At 40.4% G+C, this 24,180-nt stretch overlaps 1 protein-coding gene and 1 pseudogene across 7 annotated transcripts in view; one reads left to right on the forward strand and one right to left on the reverse strand.

The window, feature by feature from the left end:
• The window catches only part of ENOX2 (ecto-NOX disulfide-thiol exchanger 2), a 317,249-nt gene that overhangs the window by 252,672 nt on the left and 40,397 nt on the right, over positions 1-24,180 (forward strand). For all 7 annotated transcript variants that reach the window (XM_059680440.1, XM_059680444.1, XM_059680439.1 and 4 more), the window contains 3 exons: positions 1,084-1,239; positions 10,641-10,847; positions 23,219-23,452. In XM_059680440.1, the coding sequence (XP_059536423.1) occupies positions 1,084-1,239; positions 10,641-10,847; positions 23,219-23,452 (597 nt within the window). The remainder of the gene's footprint in view (positions 1-1,083; positions 1,240-10,640; positions 10,848-23,218; positions 23,453-24,180) is intronic.
• Positions 20,757-22,136, reverse strand: LOC132224547 (inhibitor of growth protein 1-like; annotated as a pseudogene).

Raw genomic sequence — 24,180 nt, forward strand, 5'->3', positions numbered from 1 at the left:
CCTCTATCCAACATTTGTAGTCATCTAGATGCCCCCAAGGAGCCTCAGAATTCATGCCTATGAGGTCCTCCCAGAGTCTTGGTTCCAGGAGAGTAGCCTGGCAAGTAAATCACTCCAGCTGCCTGGTATGGTATTTCGTTAATATTATCACATGAGATTGTGCCAACAGAATAGTGTTGATGCTGTTTTGGAGTGAATCAAATTGTGTATATAGACAGGCCCCACAAAAAATATTTGATTGGGGACCCCCATACATCCTAGGAGCATCTTTGAATGAAACAAAGGATGGTATAAAATAAAATTCAGTTGCAACATGTGTAGAACAAATAGATTTTAGACATAGAGTTAAAAATGAACCAGGATTATCTGGAAATGGTTATTTAAGGAGGTTGGGTCTTAAGCCAGGCCTGTGGGCATGGGTAGAATTTAAGGAGGCTCAAATGATTCCACACAGGGATATCAACATGAAGAAAAGCATATAAAACAGTTCTTTATTGAGCATTTTGTGCTATGCATTATGTTAAGCACATTACATTCATCATTTTATTTAGTCCTCACAACTCCCTATAAGGTAGACAGAATTAACCCTGTTTTGCAAAAGAGGAAATGGAGGTTCAAACTATTCATTCTGCTAAACATATGGTAGAGCTAGGACCCAGGTCTGCCTGATCCCCAAAACTGTGTGCTCTTAACAACTTGCTATACTGCAGAAAGCTCTGGAGTGTTACAAGGGACAGTAAGAAGCCTTGTGTGAATGGAGCAGAGGGTGTGTATTGGAAACCAGTGGAAGGCAAGACCAATAGACAAGACATAGTCATATTATTAAAGGCCTTGGATGTCAAAATGAGATCTAGAGACAAATAGGCACTAATTAAATATAACCAAAAAGCCCCATCCCAAAAGGAAAATGCACAAGTATACTATAATACAGTATTTAAGACCTGGTGCTAATATCATGTTTTCTTAAATATTCTGCCTCTGTGTTAGAGAGATCTTTGGTATGAAGCTTATAAGTTAACATTCTGTATCCACTTGACTTTTCCTGGTGTCATTTATTGTTCTTTCTTTCTTCTCCTTTTTTAGACTTTGATCCTGCTCTTGGAATCATGACCGGAATTCCACCAATAACTCCAATGATGCCTGGCTTGGGAATAGTACCTCCTCCAATTCCACCAGATATGCCAGTAGTAAAAGAGATCATACACTGTAAAAGCTGCACACTTTTCCCTCCGAATCCAAGTAATATTCTGCTTTTTTTCAACACAAATCATTGTGTTTTCTTGTCTAGGAACACCTTTTCTTTTTCAAAAGAATATCCAAGGGATTCATAGATGTATGTACAGAAGCTTCACCTAGAAAATTGAAGACAGGAAAATTTTCTCTTACTAGGAAAGGCTGAATTTTATGCTCAGAGCAGTAGATTTCTGTGTGCTGGTGGCAGTACAAATGATAAAGTGTATTTTTAATGTCATCTAGTAAGGGACTCTAGTGTGTTGATACAGAAAGAGGCACCTGACACAAATTGCTCAACACTGTCATTTGCAGTCTTTCCTTTTCATAACTGACTTACATTCTGATGATGGCAGAAACATAGTGTGTTCTAAGCCTACCTGAGGCACATAAGAATGTAAATTTGGTGCTAAAGATCCTCCACTGCTATGAGCTATTCACACATCACTCAAACTACAGCTATTCAATTGATGGACTGCAGTAGGCAGTGAGGTCAGGTTCAACTTACTGTGAGGGCAAAGAGGAATATTGAGACTGAGTCAAACTACTTGCAGCTATTCAGTCAATGCAGTTCATGTGGAAATGATCTAGATGGCTGTCTTGCCAGTAATTAATAGGTTTCTTTTTAGACTCTTAAAAACATCTTCAAAGATATGGTGGCCATTTTTCAGTTTAAATGTAGCTGCAGTAATAATTGACTCAATCATTTTTCCAGATCTATTTGGGGTTTTATTTACTTTAAATGATCAAAAGCTACATCTTCACATAACCCAAGCCTTCTTAAAGCTTTTCCCATAGTTCTAGTGATACTGGGTGGCCTACTTAAGAGAGCCACCACTATAGTGCTAAGAGATTAAAATTGTTTGCCAAGGGCCCTGGCTGTTGTGGCTCAGTTGGTAGAGCATTATCCCGTGCACTAAAAGACTGCCAGTTAGATTCCTGGTCATGTCACATGCCCAGGTTGCAGGCTCTCGCATTGATGTTTCTCCCTGTCTATCTCCCTTCCTCTCTCTCCAAAAATCAATAAAAATCTTTTCTAAAAAACTGTTTGTTAAGGGACACACTCAAGAGTCTAGGCCATAGATCAAATGAACTTGCCTAACACACACAATAAACATGAACCTTTCACATGTGACTTCAGACAACTATTTTATTTCCCACCTTACATAGGAACCAGTTAATTATGGAATCAGGCCTTGGCAGGGACCCAGATTCTACTTAGTATGGTCTGTTCAGAACTGAGAGGATTTTAGAATCGGTCAGAGTTGGTTGAACAAATCATCTTGACGCTTCTTGCTAGTGAAAAATGTTCTTATACCTTCTTCCAATCTTTGAACTTGTCAGCAGGGTATTCCTTCCAGACCAATAAGAAACTTAGGAGTCCAACATCTCAGAGGACTGAATTAGGAGAATAATTAGCATGTCACAGGAGAATTAGGAAATGGAGAATAAGATGGCCCTAGTACACCTTACCTGCCAGCTCATTTGGCCATTTCTGGATTTGTGTTTAGTGCCTTGGTGAATGAGTGGCATTGTTGTACCCTTGTCTCTTACTCTTAGTGCCACTGTCCCAACAAATGGGCAATGGACTTTTTTCCCTTTCTTCTACTTGTTGCTTTTAGAATAGAGAAAGCTGTGCATCCCTGATACTACATATTTTTACTTCAAAAGCCATGACTTTAGGCATTACAGTGTTAAAACCTCCTGCTTATATAAAAGTAGAGCCCTACTGGCTTAATCATTCATTTATCACATTACCAGCCTGCACTAGGCTTCCATAGTCTTAATCAAGTCTAATCTAACAAGATGACTCATACTCTGTAATATTTATATTGGGTACAAGGGATTACTTTGCAGTGTGTTCAGTTCCTGAATTTCAAAAATAGTACAGATACCTCGTGTATAACACATAAACTTCCTTGTTGAGCCTTTAAATGAATGTAGAAATATATGGCTTAAAGGGGCTCTAACTTTTGATAGTCTCTATCAAAGGAAACAGACAGCTCTCAAACACATTTATACTTTCCCACCTACAGATTTGCCTTCTCACTTCTGAGTTGGAAGGACCACAGAGCAAGAGGGACGCATTTTACCTTCAGGACTCAATCCTTTAGTTCTTCAGGTTTTTTTTAAGGATGCTGACAGGGCATTTAGTATGAGTAAAGTGGTGGCTTCTGGGAAAAAACATGGCTTTGGAATTGGATTCAAAAAATAACATTTCTGACACTGCTTAATGTAAACTCGTGTTCTGTTTCCTTTTTAGAGTTTGAATTTTGTTTAAAAGGGCACTTAGTTTAATTGGGGAAAATACTAATGCAGAAGCCTAAAATAATAGCAAAAGTGCCATTTTTGTTAACAGCCCTCTCAGCAATGAGGTCATGTGATATAGTGGCTGTTTATGAACCCATTTAATCTGCTTCTGTCTTGTTGCTTCATTAGAAAGTATCTTTAGCATCAATTCCTTCCCCTCTCTCCCACCTAATACTTTATCCAGGTGCTTGTCACATATACAGAATTCTAAAAGTCCTGGGGTTCCCAGTAACTACAAATTCAGAGTCCACCTTGACTCCAAAAGCCTTTCACTGTTCTGCTTCATGTGACTGTCTTCAATCCATCATTTCTACTTGCCACTTACCCATTCTTTAGCTAAGTTCAACTGCTTCCTGATCTCACACTCCTCTCCAGCCCAAATCCAAGTCTACCCTCTCCTGAAACACTTTCATGTGGAATGTACTGAAAATAAAACACTAATCATTCATCACTCCAATGCATTTCCATTTAAATATTGGGTGCTAAATCCAATAGATACTTTTTAGTCCTTAAATTCCTTTATCTCTGCTCTATTTAGTGCTAGTGACCCCTTCATCTTTCTTGAAAAATTAGGTCATTTGAAAGTGTAAGACTGAATGAGACAGCCAGAGAGATTATATAGATCAAGAAGGAAGACAACCAAACAGAGCACCCTGAGGAATCCCAACATTTCAAAATTTAAAGGAGCAAGAATAGTTTGCTTATGTACATCCCTTAGCAGCAAAGTCCTCAAAAGACTTTTATCTTTTCAATTTATCTCTTCTCTCTTAAGTCTTCTTCATTTATGCTTTTTCTCCACACCTCTGTCAAAATATCCCTTGTTTAAAGGCACTGGTGACCTAACAATACTAAAGCCAGGGGTTAATTCTCAATTCTCTTCCTAACTGACCTAATAGCCATATATGATGCAGTTGATTACTCCTTACTCATTGATACACTTTCTTCACTTGGCTTCCAGGAAAACTATTGGTTCTCCTCCCACCACACTGATTTGTTCTTCGAAGTCTCCTTTGCCTATCCTTCTGTTCTCCCTGCCTTTTTATCATTGGAGAGAGCCTCATGGCTCAGCCTTGAACCTGTTCTCTAGCTACACTCATACCTTTGATCATCTCATCCAATCTCATGGCTGCAAAACCATCTATATGCCAGTGACCCTAAATTATATGTTTAGCTCAGACCTTATATCTGAACCCCAAATTTATATTCAACTGCCTACCTATTATCTCCACTTAGATGTCAAGTATACATCTCAACTTAATATGTTCAAAATGAAACTCCTAATCTTCCTCCTCAAACCATTTCCACTAGTATCATTCTCCATCTCAGATAGTGGCAGCTCTTTCAGTGTCTCAGGTTAAAACTTAAAGGTCATCCTTACCTACTTTATTTTCCTCACACACCATATTTAATCTGTTAGAAAACTCTATCGGATCTACCTTCAAATTTATATAGGTAAATCTAGAATTCTATCCTCAAAATAACCATTACTATGACCCCATTTATATATACAACTATACATTTTTCTGAACTATTGTAATAACCTCCTTATTGTTTTTCTCTTTCACTCTTGCCCCTCACAGTCTATTATCAAGAGATTAAGCAGAGTAGTCCTTTTAAAAGCCTGAGTCAGATCATGCCCCTCCTCTACTCAAAACCTTTTAATAGCTCCCTATTTTACTCATAATAAAAGCTAAAGTCAATTTAATGCATTAGAAGACCCTTTATGATCTTTCCTCCCTCTCTCATAGTATCTCTTTGACTTTGTCTCCTACTACTCTCCTGCCCATCACTCACAGTTACATTTATATTGACCCCCAGGCTATTCCATAAACACACCAGGCAATCTTCTATTACAGGGTCTTTGAACTGCCTCTTCCCTCTACCTGAAATACTCTTCCCCTAAATAGCTGCATTACTAACTTTCTTCAAGTATTTGTTCAAATGTCTCTTTGTCAGTGACTCTGACAACCTACATAAAAATGCAACCCTCCCTACCACACTCCCAATCCTACTTACCCTCTCTATTTTTTATGTAACACTTATCGTTTAACAAACTATGTAATTTATAGAATGTAAATTCCACAAAGGTAGGTATATTTGTCTGTTTTTCCACTAATGTATTCCTAGCAGTTAGAAAAGTATCTGACATATAGTAGGTGTTCAATAAATATTTCTAGAGTAACGGATGATTGGATGTATGGATGGGTACAAAAGGATAGGTCAGAGGCCTAGAAAGAAAACCAAGAGAACCTGGAATAATTACCCCACATGCTGACAATTTCCAAATCTATATTTTCAGTCCATATTTTTCTTCTGAGCTTCAGACACATATATCCAACTGACCACTAGACTTTTCTAGGTGAATATACATCAAATGTGCAAAAAATGGTATTACATATTAGTGGACAATCTACCAGGTTAAAATTCAAGAGAATTGTTTTCTACTCCCAGCTCTGTCACCAAATCTTGGGCTTGTCGTAAAACCTCCCTGGGCCTAAGTTTCCTTGCCTGTGAAGTGAGGATACTGTGTTTCATTAACCTAGATCAGCCGTGGGCAAACTACGGCCCACGGGCCGGATCCGGCCCGTTTGAAATGAATAAAACTATTGAAATAAAAGACCGTACCCTTTTATGTAATGATGTTTACTTTGAATTTATATTAGTTCCCACAAACACTCCATCCATGCTTTTGTTCCGGCCTTCCGGTCCAGTTTAAGAACCCATTGTGGCCCTCGAGTCAAAAAGTTTGCCCACCCCTGACCTAGATACTTCCAAGGTTTCATCTAGATCTAAAAATATGATTCTTGACATTAAAAATGTAGCCACCACAATAATTATTCACCTAAGCAAAAACCCCTAAAAATGTACTAGGAAAAGCAAGAGGAAGTTGGTAGGTAGCACATAGAGCTTTATACCTTCATTGGAGCAGGCAGTACAGTATACACCCTGAAGTGACACACTCCTGCTTTCATATCTCAGATATCCACCACTAAATCACCATGAGATCTTGGATAAGTAACTTAAGCCATCTGATCTGGACTAGGCAAAATCAGTTCTGGTCTAAAAATGTGATGGGTCAAACTGGAGCTGACTGTGAACCAATCTTCTAAAGATAAGTGGTGACTGAGTACCCCATTGTGCTAGAAGCAAAATCCCCTGATTTCCAGAAGTCAGAGATAAAGCAAAAGAAAGCTTTCTGAAAAAGAAAAAAAAAAAAAAAAAGAAAGCTTTCTGAAACACAGTTACTTCCACCACCACCCCCCCAAGGGTGGCTATCAGAGATTTACTGCATTCTCAATTAGCAGTTTTCATTTGGTGGAATAAGAGGGCAGCACCATCTCTCCAGAAAACTCAATTTTGCCAAGAGTTTTTACTCCAGCTGATAGATGTTCTGTATGGATAAGGTTACATTTTGAGTCTGCTGTGAAATAATAGTACATGTGGAATACATAGTGGAATATCACTTTGTATCTGTGTCCCAGCATGTTGGAAAGCACCCAGAAGCCAGGAAAGAGCAATTATTTTCATTTTACCATCTTAAAACAGGCCTACCTCATTCATTTTGGTTTCTAGGAATGGATTTTATTAAAAATTTTTGAGGAAGTGGGTAAATTGAGCATTAATAAAGATTTACCAGCCTTCTGGTTATTTCCAATCAGTTGGGATTACATTAAAATATATCTGACCCCTGCTGATTGTCTAGGGGGCCTTCAATTTGGGGCTACCCTAATAAAATCTACTTAAAAGTTTATAGTATGTAAATTCTGGCAACCCAGTTGAGTGATCTGTGATGCTCCTTTGAAAAGCAAGATGCAAGTAGTTTATAGGTCCTCTGTGCTGCTTCTTGCCTCAAATATCAGCAGTGACTCTGATCTTAGTGCTAATTGCCTTGCAGCTCAACAAAGTGGGTGCTTAGTTGTAATTAGAATTGTTAGAAGCTCCTCCTTTTCTATTACCAGAAATTATAGTTCTTTATACTCCCAGCTATCTGGAATCTTTTTACATGGAAGTTTTCTTTTCCATCCAGAGTGGTGATTGGAGTCTTACAAGAGCTTATCACATTACCTGATTAATAGCTTAGCACTTGGAATTTGCTCTCCTATGGAGTTATCATTGCTATGCCCAGATCACTGTATTTCAGTGGGATTAGAAAATCAGGGCCAGACAACAAAGTGCTTTGAGCTGTTAATTAATGAACTATCTATTAAGGAAGATAGTACAGCCTGTTGCCTTGCTTGGTGGCATACACCTAAACCTCAGCAAATGCTATCAAAGAGGCTTTCTACATTTACACAATGAAAATAAATAAATCCCCAGCATTCTTGACACTACTCTTAGTAACCTTTATGCCCATTTACTTAGCAGACAGTCACCACAGAATAATCATAGCATCTAAGTAAGTGATAACTTCATCAGAATTTTTATTTTTTAAAATACTTTTTATTGATTTCAGAGAGGGAGAGAGTTAGAAACATCAATGATAAGGGAGAATCATTGATCAACTGCCTCCTGCATGCCCCACACTGGGGATCAAGCCCACAACCTGAGCATGTGCTCTGACTAGAAATTGAACTGTGACCTCCTGGTTCTTAGGTTAACAATCAGTCACTGAGTCAATGCAGGCCAGGCCATCACAGAATTTTTAAATCCCACCAATGTAGTCAAGGAAAAGAGCCTTTGTATTTGCAGTGTTACATGTAACCGCAGCAGCAAACAGATATTCCTTAGAGCCTCTCAACAAATCTAAAGGTAGACCAAACTAAGCAAACTCATTCTATATAATAAAGAGTTAATGTGCTAATTAGACCTGACTGTGGAATAACCTTCCAGAATGACAGAATGACCAGTGGGGCTGTGGAAGGGGGGGGGGTGCAGGGGGCTGCGAGGGCTGAGTCCCTTGCAGGAATTCTAAAAATCTGGGTAAAGCAAGGAGCTGTGAGTTTAGAAGTCCAGGTCTTAGCTACCACTCTACTCCAGACTTGTGGTAGGGCTTTAGGAAGCCCCAGATTGGTAATTAGGAAACCTGGGTTCTATAGTAATAAATAATAATAACACTATAGTAACTACTATTTTTTTGGAACCTATCAAGTGCTAGGCATTGTACCACATGTAATATAGAAGTAGATTATCAATTATCCTACAATAAACCTTATAAGGTATCCTTATTTTAGAGATGAAAAATGAGGTCTCAGAGATTCTCCCATGGTCATACAAACAGTGGGTAATTAAATTAAGGTTTAAATCCAGGTTTGCCTGCTCCAAGTTCATGCTCTTTATCTTTCTATCTAAGTTGTTGACCCTGAATGAGTCACTCCACCTCACTCAGCTAAGATTTTTGTTCTGTAATAAGTATTTTCGACCAAGTCAGTGTATTTTAATCCTAGCTACTTATTAGACTTGCCTGAGGAGCTTTAAAAAAATAATACACAGGCTGAATTACAGGCTAATTGCATCAGATTCATTAGAGTGGGGCCTAAGCATTTTTGTATGTTTCTTTGTTTGACTCCCAACTTGATTCTAATGTGCTGCCAGAATTGAGAATCACTGGAAGTGTGATACCTAGAATCCTTTCCAGTTCTTAAAAACTAAGAATCATAAGTCTCAAGAGATTCTGGACTTCATCTTCCCCTTTTGATTAAAACTATAACCTCTCCAGTGTCCATGACTAAGACATTGCAGATTCCTGCTGACTAGGTTATCTTCTTTTTCCCTTTAAATTTCTCATATGGATCAAAAAACCAATACAGTGAGTTCTTAAAATTACTGACATTTTAAAAATTAACAGAAACTTTGTAAGTTCCCTGGATCTCTCTCCCCTTTTATTGACTCAACAGAGGGAAAGAGAACATCATGAGAGCGTGATTATTCTGAGCCACACTGATAAGACAGACAGCGGTAGCAAAATGACAAAGCTAGAGATGCTGATACCCAAGGAAGCTCCAAAATCACCTGCTTGCTAACTTGGATAAAAGCCAGGTGGGGGCCTGGACTTAATCCATAAGTGAGACTCATTTATTTTTATATGTGAGCTGTAATCACTGGTTGTTGAGCTCTCCAAATCTTGAGCTGGAAGAATTATTGTTAAGAGCTAAGTGGAAAGAACGGATTACACAAAATAAATCCTTGCAGATCCAAAAACAACACTAGAAAAACCCTTGACCATCATGCTTTATATTGGGGACTGTCAGCTGTGGGATTTTGCTTGGAAAATGCTTTGAAACATATAAATAGCAATAATGAGCTGAAAGATACAACAGGCTTCATATATAAAATGAGTGAGTAGGAAGCCCTTTTTTTAAAAAAAAAAAAGCAGAGAGAACATCGTCTCATTAAGCAGGTTTATAATGTCTGTCTATAGCCAAGTTTATGTCACTTTAATGATTTCCCAGGTGGGTTTACTTTTTCTTCTTTCATAGTTTCCTCTAAATGCTGTATGGTTGGCTCTCGACCTCAGCTCTCTCCATCAAGGAATTTGAGGAAGAGCTCACTGGTATCAAAACAAAACAAAACAAAAAAACTTAAAAGGATCATTTTTACTCTGACCGACATTGTCAATCAAATCATTCTGAGATCTATAACTATTTTTTTAAATGTTCACCCCATCATTGTCAAATTAATCCTAAAACAGTTCTTTCAGTAAGGATGAACAGAGAGAATATGGTAACTACAAACTGAATTATACAAACTCTTGTCTCAGGGACCCTGGTTCTGAGAAATCCTGAAACAAAGAGTTTAAACTAAGTGTTATTTCACCCAAAGAACTGTCTTCTTAATAAAAATTACTGAAAGTCAAGAATAGCTGGTTGTCACAACAAAAGTAAAGAACGTAACTGAAAAGCTCTGCATGGGATAGACAAACAGGTCTGAGTCTATATCCTGTAGCCATTATGGGCACCAAACCATTGAATAAAATGATTTTCAGGTTCTTGCAATCAATTTTCTGTGGAGCAGAGATGAGCACCTTGGAGCTACTTGTTTCTGGCACTTTTCAGCAAAAGTCTGGTGGGGACAGTAAGGCTATCTCTGGGATATGTTAGGTTTCAAAGAGGTCTATCTCAAGGACACATTTTAATTTCAAATGCTTTTTCACTTACATTTAGATCTTCCACCTCCTGCAACCCGAGAACGACCACCAGGATGCAAAACAGTATTTGTGGGTGGCCTGCCTGAGAATGGGACAGAGCAGATCATCGTGGAAGTGTTTGAACAGTGTGGAGAGATCATTGCTATTCGGAAGAGCAAAAAGAATTTTTGTCACATTCGCTTTGCTGAGGAGTACATGGTGGACAAAGCCCTTTATCTTTCTGGTAAGTATTTAGTCATGAGGATTCTGCCTACCAGGCACAGTGCAGAGATTAGTGATCAATGTATTTGCATCTGTGGCAACTAAAGTTTGGGCCTAATAGTAATTAGAGAAATAAAATGCATGTTACCATCCGATTTCTTTCTTTAAAGTTTGTTTTTTTTAGTACTTCTCAGTTTTCTATGGGATAACTCTAAACTACTTACTTGTAGCATCTAAAGGCCTTAATTATGTTTTACCTCTCAGTGTTATCTCCCAGTCCCCTCACACACATGTCCCAACAACACTAGAATGTGCCGTGGTGTTTTATATCTTTTCCTCTGACTAGAATTACCTTTTCCACCCACCCCACCCACCCACCATACACACATCTTCATACCCTAAAACTCCAGCTCAAGCATAACCTCTTTTGGAAAGCTTTCTCTAGCTTCTCTCCCCACTCTGCCCCAAGCTGGTTTGGGCACCCTTCCTCAATGATTCCACAGCACCCACTGCTTTCTCCAAACATGACATCTATATCACCATGCTAGAACTGTCTCTACATCTGTATCCCAAACCAGAGTGTGAACTCCTTGGGGGAAAGGACTGTGTCTTATTTAACTTTGAATCCACAGCATCTAGCATATAGCCTGGAACAAAAATAGATGCTCAAAATTACTTATGGAAGTCAGTTAGTTATTGAATACTTGCTGACTGCTGGGCAGAATAGTAGGTTGCTGAGTATACAGCAAAGACCAAGGTAGGAGGGAGGGAGGGAGGGAGGGAGGGAGGGAGGGAGAGAGAGAGAGAGAGAGAGAGAGAGAGAGAGAGAGAGAGAGAAGAAGGAGAAGGAGAAGGAGGAGAAGGAGAAGGAGAAGGAGAAGGAGAAGGAGAAGGAGAAGGAGAAGGAGAAGGAGAAGGAGAAGGAGAAGGAGAAGGAGAAGGAGAAGGAGAAGGAGAAGAAGAAGAAGAAGAAGAAGAAGAAGAAGAAGAAGAAGAAGAAGAAGAGAAAAAAGAAGAGAGAGGAGAGAATGAGAGGGAGAAAGAGAGGGAGAAAGAGAAAGAATCAAGAAAGGTAGCATTTTTTGAGAGTATATTTTTTTCATTGGTTTTTAGAGAGAATGGAAGGGAGGAGAGAGACAGAGAGAGGGAAACATCTATGTGAGAGAGACATATTGATTGGTTGCCTCCCGCACAAGCCCCAACCAGGGCCAGGGATAGAGTCTGCAACTGAGGTACAAGCCCTTGACCGGAATTGAACATAGGACTCTTCAGTCCGCAGGCCTATGCTCCATCCACTGAGCCAAACCGACCAGGGCAAGAAAGAAAGGTAACATTTAGACCAAGTCTTTGTCAAAGAGAAAGATTTGGATGTAAGCAATGCGGCATAGATACAGCATGAACAAAGGTACAAAGGTGGTAAGTTTTAGTGAACATTCAAGGAAACAATGAGTAGTGGTTTGTGTATTAAGTAGACATGAAAGGAGGAGGAAAAACATCAGTTGTTAGCACACTTTGAATGACTTAGTTGAGTATTCATCGGGTAATAGCGATTGTTGACAATTTTTGAACAAGGAATATGATTGTTTCTGAAAGATTAATCTGGCTGCTCTGTATAAAAATGAATTAGAGGAGAGAAGAGAAAAGAGGAGAAGAGGTCAGTAGACTCCTGTTGCAATAGGCCAGGGAAAATGTAATCAGGGTTTGAAAAAGTAGGACTGGTAACATGGGAAAAAAGAGGAGACAGATGTGGGATACTCTGATTAAATTTTCTAGGTGCTATCAAATCTAACTGCTGAAGATTCGACAGCACTTAGCAATGATAAAAGAGCATCCCACAATAGACTATTTTGATTAGAACTTCAAGGTTTTGAAAAGCCCTGACCAGTTGTACATAAAAGACAACATGCTGTTCAGAAGGCATCCATCTATACGTCATTGAAATCAGCTCTCTGGTAATATTCTCAAAACTGCCAAAGAAAAGGGAATCACAATCAGTGATGTGAAAACAACTAAATTTTTCCATTTAAATAAAAGATCACAAGTGCTAGGAATTGGATGGATGTTCTCCAACGTTGTAAAAAGAAAAAAAGGGGTGAGGTTAAAAAAAAAATCTTAGAAACAGGGGCTAGAAACATAGAAATAATAATTTTGTTCTATTGGAGTGTGAACAGCTTTGGGAGTTGGCACTGTGCATAGGACACCATCATAGCATCACAGTATTTTTTGTTTGTTTACACAAAGCTTTCCTATCGTCCTCTCATTTGATCTTCTCCATGATCCTGACCGAATAGGTAATATGTGTATAATCATTAGTAGCTCCATTTTTATGATGGCTCAGCTCACATGATCAAATAAAATGAATGGGTGTGAAAGTCGGTTGTAAACTGTAAAAGGCCCTAACAAAGTTTGTTTATGAAATGTATGTATTCTTCCTCTTTCTAAAAAGAATGTGTGGCATTTTTAGTGTTAATAGGTATTATTCTTTATAACAGCTTTATAATAGTTGACATACACTGAACTTAGTATATTTCAAAAATATAATTTGATATCATTGACACATACATATAGCTGTGAAACCATCACTAGAATCAAAATAATGAATATGTCCACCTCATCCAAAAGCTTTTTAAATTTTTTTCTCAAAAGCTTTCTTTATTCCTCTTTTGTAATCCTGTCCTCCTACAACTTTTGATTTTCCTCCCTAGGCAACCACTGATCCTTTTTATATCTAATTAGCGTGCATTTTCTAGAGTTTCATATAAATGTAATTATGTATTATATATGCTCTTCCTTTCTTTGTATAGATCCATATTTCCATGTGATATCATTTTTCTGGTGCTTGAATTTTCTTTAACTTTTTTTAATCTTTTTTTATCTTTATAAAATATTATTACAGATTATTACATATGTTCCTCTTTCTTCCCCCCATAGCTCCTCTCCACCCAGTTCCCACCTCCCCCAGGCCCTCACCGCCCCCACTGTCCTCGTCCATAGGTGTAAGATCTTTCTCCAATCTCTTCCCGCACCTCCCACACCCCCTTTCCCTTGAGAATTGTCAGTCCGCTCCTTTTCCATGCCCCTGATTCTATTACATTCACCAGTTTATTCTGTTTATCAGATTATTTATTCATTTGATTTTTAGATTCACTTGTTGATAGATATGTATTTGTTGTCACTTTGTTGTGCATAATTTTTTATCTTTACCTTTTTCTTCTTCTTCCTCTTCTTAAAGAATACCCTTCAGCATTTCATATAATACTGGTTTGGTGGTGTTGAACTCCTTTAGCTATTTCTTGTCTATGAAGCTCTTTATCTGACCTTCAATTCTGAAGGATAACTTTGCTGGGTAGAGTAATCTTGGTTGTAGGTTCTTGCTATTCATCACTTTGAATATTTCTTGCCACTTCCTTCTGGCCCGCATAGTTTCTGTTGAGAAATCAGCTGACAGTTGTATGGGTACTCCCTTGTAGGTAACTAACTGTTTTTCTCTTGCTGCTTTTAAGATTCTCTCTTTGTCTTTTGCCCTTGGCATTTTAATTATGATGTGTCTTGGTGTGGTCCTCTTTGGATTCCTCTTGTTTGGGGTTCTCTGTGCTTCCTGGACTTGTAAGCCTATTTCTTTCACCAGGTAAGGGAAGTTTTCTGTCATTATTTCTTCAAGTAGGTTTTCAATATCTTGCTCTCTCTCTTCTTCTGGCACCCCCATAATTCAGAGGTTGGTATGCTTGAAGTTGTCCCAGAGGCTCCTTACACTATCTTCATATTTTTGGATTCTTTTTTTCTTTTCACTCTTCCAGTTGGGTGTTTTTTGATTCCTCATATTTCAAATATTTGACTTGATTCTTGGGATCATCTTGTCTCCTGTTGAATCTCTGTATATTACTCTTCATTTCAGTCAGTGTATGCTTAATTTCTGACTGGTCCTTTTCCTTTTTTTTTTTTTCCATTCTCACTAAGATCCTTTAAGGTCTCACTAAGTTCCTTGGAGGTTTCTAGAAGATTCTTGAGTAACATTATAACTGTGGCTTTGAGCTCTATATCCAATAGTTTGCTTTCTTCCATTTCTTTCATTTCTGGCATGTTTATTTGTCTCCACAGTTTGACTGCTTCCCTGTTTTGGTTTCTATGTATTGGGTAGCTGCTAAGTCTCCTTGAGTTGATAGAGTGGCCTTGTGTAGTAGGTGTGCTGTAGGGCCCAGTGGCTCAACCTCCCAGGTCAACTGAGGTGGCACTCTTGGTGCACCCCTTTGTGGGCTGTGTGCACAGTCTTGTTGTAGTTGAGCCTTGATTGCTGTTGGTATCACTGGGAGGAATTGACCTCCAGGCCAATTGGCTGTGAGGACCAGCTGTGTCTACAATGGAAGAGCTGCTCTGCAGGAGACACCCTTATGGGACAGGACTTGCTTCAGTGGAGCTTTGGTGATCACTGAGTCTTCCCCTTGAGTGTGTCACTTATGGATGTGAAGAGTTGTAGTCTGGTATGGTCTCACATTGACCACTGGGTACACTGACTCTTGGATCTCCAAGAAAGTGCAGTCAGCCACTGCCTGGGGCCACCCAGCAGGAGCTACAGTGAGATCTGCAGATTCCTCCTTTTTGTATCAGTTTGGAAATGCCCAGATGAGGCCCAGCTGTGAAGCAAGGCAGGCTGTTGCTGCTGGCCTGGGGCCTTCTTTTAATAGGTTTGGGGCTCCCTGACCCAGCTGCTGCCTGTTTGACAGGTTTTAGGCTGAGAAAGGACAGGCCATTCATATGCAAAAGCCACTGCACACAGCTTGGATGGGGTTGTAAATTGGTTGGGGCAGGGTCTCTGGGAATCCCCAGGGTGGAGCAAATAGCAATGGCTGCCAGTCAGCCCTGCAACTGGAGAGGTCCCAGCACAGGAACAATGACTGCTGCAAGCACCTCTGTCTGAAAGAAAGCTGCCCTCGAGTTCCTGCCCCAATGCCAGACATTTGTTTATCCCTGTATGTGTTTGGGTCCCCCAGAGTCTCGCCCAGAACTGGAGTTCAGAGCAAGCAGGAACTTCTATCTTCCTCCTGATTTAAAAAGCAGCACACCTGGGTGCCAGCCTGTTCTGCAACTCTGCACCTCCTACAAGTCTCAATGCACTATCTTCACCTTTCTGGTTGTAGTACTTCCACTCAGCCAGCTTTCCCATGGTTCTGGCTGATAGTTGTTCTGACTTTTAGTTGTAATTTTGATGTGTTTGTGAGCGGCAACAAGTATAGGTGTTTACCTGTGCTGCCATCTTGGTTCTCCCCCTCTTTAACCTTTTTAAAAATAATGCATCTGCTCCTGGTGAATTCTTTCAGCATTTATATCAAAAAGAATTTATTCTACCTTTCTTTTTGAAAGATATCTTCTGTGGGTATAGAATTCTAGGCTTGACAGGTTCCCACCTCCTCAAATGTTGCTCCACTATCTTCTTAATTGTATTGTTTTGACAAGAAATATGATGTTATCCTTATCTTTTTGCTTTTCTGTATATAATGTGTTTTTTGTCTATAGCAGCCTTAAGGTATTCTCTTTATAGCTGGTGTTGAGTAAAATGATTATGATTTGCTTTGGTGTAATATCCTTCATGTTTCTTGTGCTTGGAAATTCATTGAAATTCTTAGATCTTAGAGTTTTCATAAAGTTTGGAAAGTTTCCTGCCCTTACTTCTTCAAATATTTTTTGTATTCCTTTCCCTTTCTTCAATCAGTGCTCCATTAGGCATATATTTGATTCTTTGAAGTTGAACCACAGCTCACTAATACTCTATTTTCTTCAGTCATTTTTCTCTATATATTTCATTTTTAATAGATTATATTGCTATGTCTTCAAGTTGATTAATCTTTTCTTTCGCAATGTCTAATTTGCCATTGGTACTATCCAGTGATTTTTTTTTTCTTTTCAACTTAGATTTTGTAGTTTAAATCTCTTGCAGTTTGGCCCGGCCGGCATGGCTCAGTGGTTGAGCATCAACCTATGAACTAAGAGGTGACAGTTTGATTCCCAGTCAGGGCACATGCTCAGATTGTGGGCTCCATCCCCAGTAGGGGCCATGCAGGAGGCAGCTGATCAATGATTCTCTCTCATCATTGATGTTTCTATCTCTCTCTTCCTCTCCCTTCTTCTCTGAAATCAATAAAAATATATATTTTTAAAAATCTCTAGCAGTTTGATTTTGGTTCTTTTTTATGTCTTTTTTGTTTCTACTTAATATGTTAAATATTTCTCTAGCTTCTTAAGCATATGGAATCCAATTATAATAGTTGTTTTTGTGTCCTTATCTATTATTACTAGAGGCCCGGTGCACAAAAATGTGTGCACTCGGCGGGGGGAGGGGTGTTCCCTCAGCCCGGCCTGTGCCCTCTCGCAGTCTGGGACCCCTCGGGAGATAACGACCTGCTGGCTTAGGCCTGCTCCCAGGTGGCAGAGGGCGGGCCCAATCCCTAGGTGCAGCCCCTGGTCAGGCTCAGAGGAGGGCCGATTGGGGAGTTGGGTGGCCACCCCCTGTCATGCACAGAGCAGGGCGGATCTGGAGGTTGCGATGCCACCCCTAGCCACGCTCAGGGTATGGCCGATTGGGGGGTTGGGGCACCGTCCCCTGTCACACTCAAGGCAGGGTCGATGGGGAGGTTGCAGCGCCACCCCCTGTCACGTACAGAGCAGGGCCAATCAGGGGGTTGGGGCGCTGCCCCCTGTCATGCACAGAGCAGAGCCCATCAGGGGGGCTGGGCTCCATACCCTGTCACGCACAGAGCAGGGCCCATCAGGGGGTTGGGGAGCTCCCCCCTGTCACACACAGAGCAGGGCCGATCAGGGGGTTGGGGCGCCGCACCCTGTCACACTCAGGGCAGGGCCGATGGGGAGGTTATGGCTCTACCCTGTCACACACAGAGCAGGACCCAGGGGGGGTGGTTGGGGCATCGCCCTCTATCACCCACAGAGCAGGGCCGATCAGGGGGTTGGGGCGCTGCCACTCTCACACTCAGGGCAGGGCTGATGGGGAGGTTATGGCTCTACCCTGTCACACAAAGAGCAGGGCCCATGGGGGGGGCGGTTGGGGTGCCGCACCCCGTCACACACAGAGCAGGGCCAATCGGGGTTGGGGCAACACAGCCTGTCACACACAGAACCACAGGGCAATCAGGGGGTTGGGGAGCTCCCCCCTATCAGGCACAGAACAGGGCTGATCTGGGGGTTGGGGCGCCTTCCCCTGTCACAAACAGAGCAGGGCTGATAGGGAGGTTGTGGCCCCACCCCTCTCACACACAGAGCTGCAGGGCGATCAGGGGGTTTGGGCGCTGCCCCCTGTCACGCTGATCCCGGTGCCGGGAGGCCTCGCGGCTCCGCTGATCCCGGTGCTGGGAGGCATTTTACCCTTTTACTATATAGGATAGAGGCCTGGTGCATGGCTGGTTTGCCCTGAAGGGTGGGGGCCGGCTGGTTTGCCCTGAAGGGTGTCCTGGATCAGGGTAGGGGTCCCCACTGGGGTGCCTGGCCAGTCTGGGTGAGGGGCTGAGGTCTGTTTTCAGGCTGGTGAGTGACTGAAGCTCCCAACCGCTCCTTTTTTTCTTTTTATTCTGGGCCAGCTTTAGCTGTGAGGCTTGGCTCCAGCTCTTAGGCCTCTGCTGCTGAAAGCAGGTTTCTGGCCTTTGTTTATCTTCTGTATTTGAAACAATGTTGCGATCCTGCTGGCTGAAGCCCGGGACTAAAGCAGGTTTCTGGGGTTTTGTTTAGCTCCTATATTTGTTACATAGTTGCTTAGAGTTGCAGCTCAGAGGCCGGCAGTGGCAGGCGGGGAACGTTGGAGTCCTCCATCACTGAAGCAAGCAAGCCTCATGTTCACTTCCAGCTGCCTGGCTGCCGGCTGCCATCTTGGCTGGCAGTTAATTTGCATATCGCCCTGATTAGACAATGGGAAGGGTAGCGGTCGTACGCCAATTACCATGTTTCTCTTTTATTAGATAGGATGTTATCTATATCACTTTTGGGGTCTGTTTTGATTATTTTTTTATATTATTATTTTCCTGCTTCTTTGCATATTGGGTAATTTATTGGATTTCAGACAGTATGAAATTTCACTTGTATTGGGTGCCAGTTAATTTTTATTCCTATAAATATTCTTGAGCTTAGTTCTGGGATGCAGCATGGTTTAGTCCAGGGCTAGTTTTTTGGGGGGTTTTTGTTTGTTTGTTTGTTTCATTTTTGTTTTTCACTAATTAAGGCAAAACCCTACTGATTACTCTGTGAATTACTAGTTTTTCTGCTCTGGCTGGTGGAAAAGTGTTATTCCCAGCCCTATTGGAAGTCCAAGAATTGCTACCTCTAATGCTCAGGTAGTTTACACACACACACACACACACACACACACACACACACACACACACACGTAGACTTTAATACTCAGTTAAATAATAGTGGAGGACTCTCTTCAGATCTTTAAAGTTCTTTCTCTGTGTAGCTTTTCCCCCCCATATTCTTCCATACAAACTCTATCTACCATAGTCTACCTGGACTCTCAGTTCAGTCTCCTCACTCAGGGAGATCACTGTGTTTTACTTGAGCTCCCCTCTCTGTGCTGAGGCCTGGAAACTCTCTTTAGGCAATAAGCTGGGAAAATCATAGGGATCATTTCATTTGGTTCTTGTCTCTCAATGATCTCTGTCTTCATTGCCCAATGTCCAGTGTCTTAAAAGCCATTGTTTTGTATGTTTTTCCCATATTTTTAATTGTTTAAGTCAGGAGTTACTCTGCAAGTTTGTGTTGAGAATGAAGTGAGACACATGTGTATGGAAGCAGCTAGCTTGGTTTCAGAAACTTTAAAAGTTAGTAAAAACTTAATTTTTTTTCATTTTTTTGTTAATTTACTTAGCTTTGGGAGTACAGCTGGCACAAAAAGTGGAGGTATGGACTTGAATCCTGTTTTTTCTGAATCGTAGTCCTATACCACTATATTACAAGCACACTACCATTTCTTTTAAGGATCCCAAAATATGTGTCACCTGTATCATATACCTCTTTACCATATCTATTTTCCACTCCCCCCCCCCCAAAAAAAAATTGGTTCAGAGTCACCAAATACATCTAGGAAACTTTTTCAGACTTGAAATGTTAAGCTGATGCACTTAAAATTTGTTGAGGACAGATCTCATGTTAAATGCTCTTACCACAATAAAATTTTTATTTTATTCTTAAAAAAGTAAATTTTATTAAAATTCTGTGTGGTGGTATAACTGACACTCTTAAAGTTATTCAAAAACACCATACTTTGAGGGCACCTTTTTCATTCTTCCCAGCCCATAGTGCTATATAAGACTCATTCTTAAAATTGAATAAATTTTATATGTAACATGTAAGTTTAAGGTGTACTAGTACGATGTGTTACTTTGATATATTTTTATATTTTAATGTGATTGCTGATATAGTAGTATTTATCACATTATATATTTATAGTACAATTTATTGTCTATATTTTTGAGACTCAAGTGTTTACCAGGGGTCCTCAAACTTTTTAAACAGGGGGCCAGTTCACTGTCCCTCAGACTGTTGGAGGGCGGGACTATAGTTTAAAAAAAACTATGAACAAATTCCTATGCACACTGCACATACCTTATTTTGAAGTAAAAAAAACAAAACGGGAACAAATACAATATTTGTATTTGCATGTGGCCCACGGGCCATAGTTTGAGGACCCCTGGTTTAAACCTATATTTGTAGTTTCTAAAATGTTGATCCACAGACGACTTTCTTGTTATATATATGTACCAATGGAAAAAAAATGCAAAGAGAATCACTGCCATCTCTATAAAAGGAATGGCTCCTTTTCTAACATTCTTTAAAAATATACATTGTACAGTCTTTGCATCTCACCAGAGGTGGCAAGGTAATAAATATACCAGCTTAGTTCTCCTCCTCACTGTTCAGCAAGGTCCACCAACTACCTATTATAAGCCCTCTCCTTTTTGGATTTCTCCAGAGCTTTGTCAGTGGTTTTCTTGTTCTCCCCTCGACACTTGCCCTTTGGTTTATGATTCAGTCCTACATAGAAGTAGGACCACTCGATGGGGCATCCATCCTCATTGTCACAGCCAATCATTTCTCTCTTTTTTTATTGATTAAGGTATTACATATGTGTCCTTATCCCCACATTACTCCCGATTTGCACTGTTGCACTGTTGCTGAGACCTCTTGTTATTGGACTTTTCTGCCTGAGTGATTGTCTCATTCTTGGACTTACCATGGCTGGCTTTGCCATTTTGGCCGGTGGTGTCATTCACCTCTTGGTGCATCTCAAAGAATTCCATGTGATTTTCCACCTGCCTGGTCCGGTTCTCCACCAGCTCCACCATCTGACTCACAATCTGGATCTTCTGGTTGCCCAGCTCCTGACTCCAGATCAGGGCTTTTTGAATGCAGTATAGCACTCTCCTCTTCTGTTTAAACTTCTCATAGTACTCATCTAGTTCCTTCAGGATTTGCTTCCCCCATTGCTTATGGCTGGCCTGTCTTGCAGGTCCCTAGGGCCAGGGTGGGTGGCATGAGCTGCATCCTCATTAGAGCCAGCAGCACAGCTAACAAGCCTTGCCCCAGGCCCCAGGCACCCTATTAATTGTCTATGTTCATTATACTGTGCATTAGATGTCTATGGCTTGTTTACTACTTGTTATAAATTTGTACCCTGAAATACCATCACTCTTATCCCTCCTTGTTTGTATTTTTGAGACTCACTTGCATGTTTAATTTAAACCTATCCCCTGGTAACCATCATTTTACTCTCTTTTTTTACAGATTTAACTTGTTTAGATTCTACTAGTGCATATACTAGTACATAACATTATAGTATGTACTTGTCTTTCTCTGTTTGACTTATCTCACTTAGCACTATGTGCTCAAGGTCCATCCATGTTGTTGTAAATGGGAGTATATCTTCTCTTCTCATGGCTTGAAAATATTCTATTATGTAAAACTACCACATCTTTTTTTATCCATTCATCCACTGGTGGGCATTTGGGTTGTTTCCATATAATAATGCTGTGATAAACATGGGAGTGCATGTTTCTCATCAAAATCCTGTTGGGTTTATACCCAGAAGTGGAATTGCTGGATAGTATGATAGATCTATTTTTAATTTTTGGAGAAACCTCCATATTGTTTTCCATGGTGGTTGTACAAATTTACATCCATACCAACAATGTATAAGGGCTCCCTTTTCCCCACACCCTTGCCAGCACCTGTTGTCACTTGTCTTGTTGATTATAGAAATTCTGACAGGTGTGAGGTGACAACTCACTGTGGTTCTGATTTGCATTTCCCTCATGATTCGGGACTTCAAGCATCTTTTCATGTTTATGTTGGACATTTGATGTCCTCTTTGGGAAATTGCCCATTTAGTTCCATTTTCTAATTGGATATTTTCTTGTTATTGAGTTGATTGAGTTCTTTATATATTTTTGATATTAACCCCTTATTAGATGTATGGTTAGCAAAATTTTTCTCCCCTTCTGTCAGTAGTCTTTTTTTTTATTGTTTCTTCTGAGTGTGATGTATTTGTTGATTTTTTGTTATTGTTATTTGTGCTTTTGGCATCATAAGACTCATTCTTTTATTATTATTATTATTATTATTATTAATCTTTAATTTATTTATTGATTAAGGTATTACATATGTGACTTCATCCCCCCATAAAGCCCCCCCAATCATGCTCTCATCCCCCTGTTCTCTGTGTCCATTGGTTGGGCTTATATGCATGGCTACAAGTCCTTTGGTTGATCTCTCCCCCTTACCCCCACCCTCCCCTACCTTCCCTCTGAGGTTTGACAGTCTGATTGATGCTTCTCTGTCTCTGGATCTGATAAGATTCATTCTTTTTTTTAAATATATTTTATTGATATTTTACAGAGAGGAAGGGAGAGAGAAGGATAGAGAGTTAGAAACATCGATGAGAGAGAAACATCGATTCAGCTGCCTCCTGCACACTCCCCACCGAGGATGTGCCCACAACCAAGGTACATGCCCTTGACCGGAATCGAACCCGGGACCCTTCAGTCTGCAGTTCAATGCTCTATCCACTGAGCCAAACCGGTTAGGGCAAGACTCATTCTTGATACCATTACCCACAGAGCCTCTCTCTGCCAGAGGTAAGATTGCAGTTGGAGGAATGAATATCCTACAAACAAGACTGACTTAACCCATACAATAGTAAACTGTTATCAGGGATGAGACTATAATTCAAGTCTTTTGATAGTTCACCTTGCTAATAGTGGGGAGAGAATTTGGGCTCATGCAGTCACTTGAAACTTCTGCAACCGCATCTGAAGCATTAAACTTGGAAAGGTACCTACAGTTCCTCACTCACTGGGGCTGCTCTTGTATTCCTCTGCCTTCCTCTTGCGCACTTAGGTTACCGCATTCGCCTGGGCTCTAGCACTGACAAGAAGGACACAGGCCGCCTCCACGTTGATTTTGCACAAGCTCGAGATGACCTGTATGAGTGGGAATGCAAACAGCGTATGCTAGCAAGGGAGGAGCGCCACCGTAGAAGGATGGAAGAAGAACGATTGCGCCCACCATCCCCACCCCCAGTGGTCCACTATTCAGATCATGAATGCAGCATTGTTGCTGAAAAACTTAAAGGTATAGAAAACATTTAAGCTTTGTGAGTAAAATAACTCCTCTGGGGAAATTTAATTAAAATATTTGTAGTTTTTGCAGTTATCCTTTGAACTTTCCACTAATAAATTCTAGACATTTCTTGTATTTTAACCTCACAGATAGAGAGGTGTACATAGTAATTCAAGAGCCAGAAAATCTGTCCATCCTGTGTCCCGCTTTTCTCTCAACACAGCAGATTTCTAGAAAGAAACAAGTTCCCCCGCCCTGCCTCCCTCCACATCAGAGAATTTTAGCAATAATCCATGACTTGGGATATGTAAGCACCCTCCCTTTCATCATTGATAACAAGTTAGTTTGAGTTTTAAATCAGAATAAATTAGAATGATGGAACTTGAGGTGATCCTGGAAAACTCTGGTAAAAATTCCCATTTTACAGATAAGAAAATGGAGGCCCCAAGAGTAATCATAGTGTACATTTTCTTTAGATTACTCGAAGACTTAGCTACCAACAAAAGAGGACTTGTTTAAGCCCTTAAAATGCTCAACTTATTTCACACAGTGTCCGTGAGATTTCTAGACATTGCTAAATGAGACTGCTTTTCTTTTAGTTTTGATTCCTGTTTCTCTTACTTGACCCTCTGAAGCATTTTGCTTACTTAACGTTAATTGCCTTGCCTACTCTCCTGTGTTAGTAGCTTAAATTCAGTCTTTTCATTCTTGTGTGGTTGATTTTATCAGGTAAATGCTGG

The sequence above is a fragment of the Myotis daubentonii genome, chromosome X (genome assembly GCF_963259705.1).
Source record: "Myotis daubentonii chromosome X, mMyoDau2.1, whole genome shotgun sequence".
In the NCBI taxonomy this organism is placed as follows: Eukaryota; Metazoa; Chordata; class Mammalia; order Chiroptera; family Vespertilionidae; genus Myotis; species Myotis daubentonii.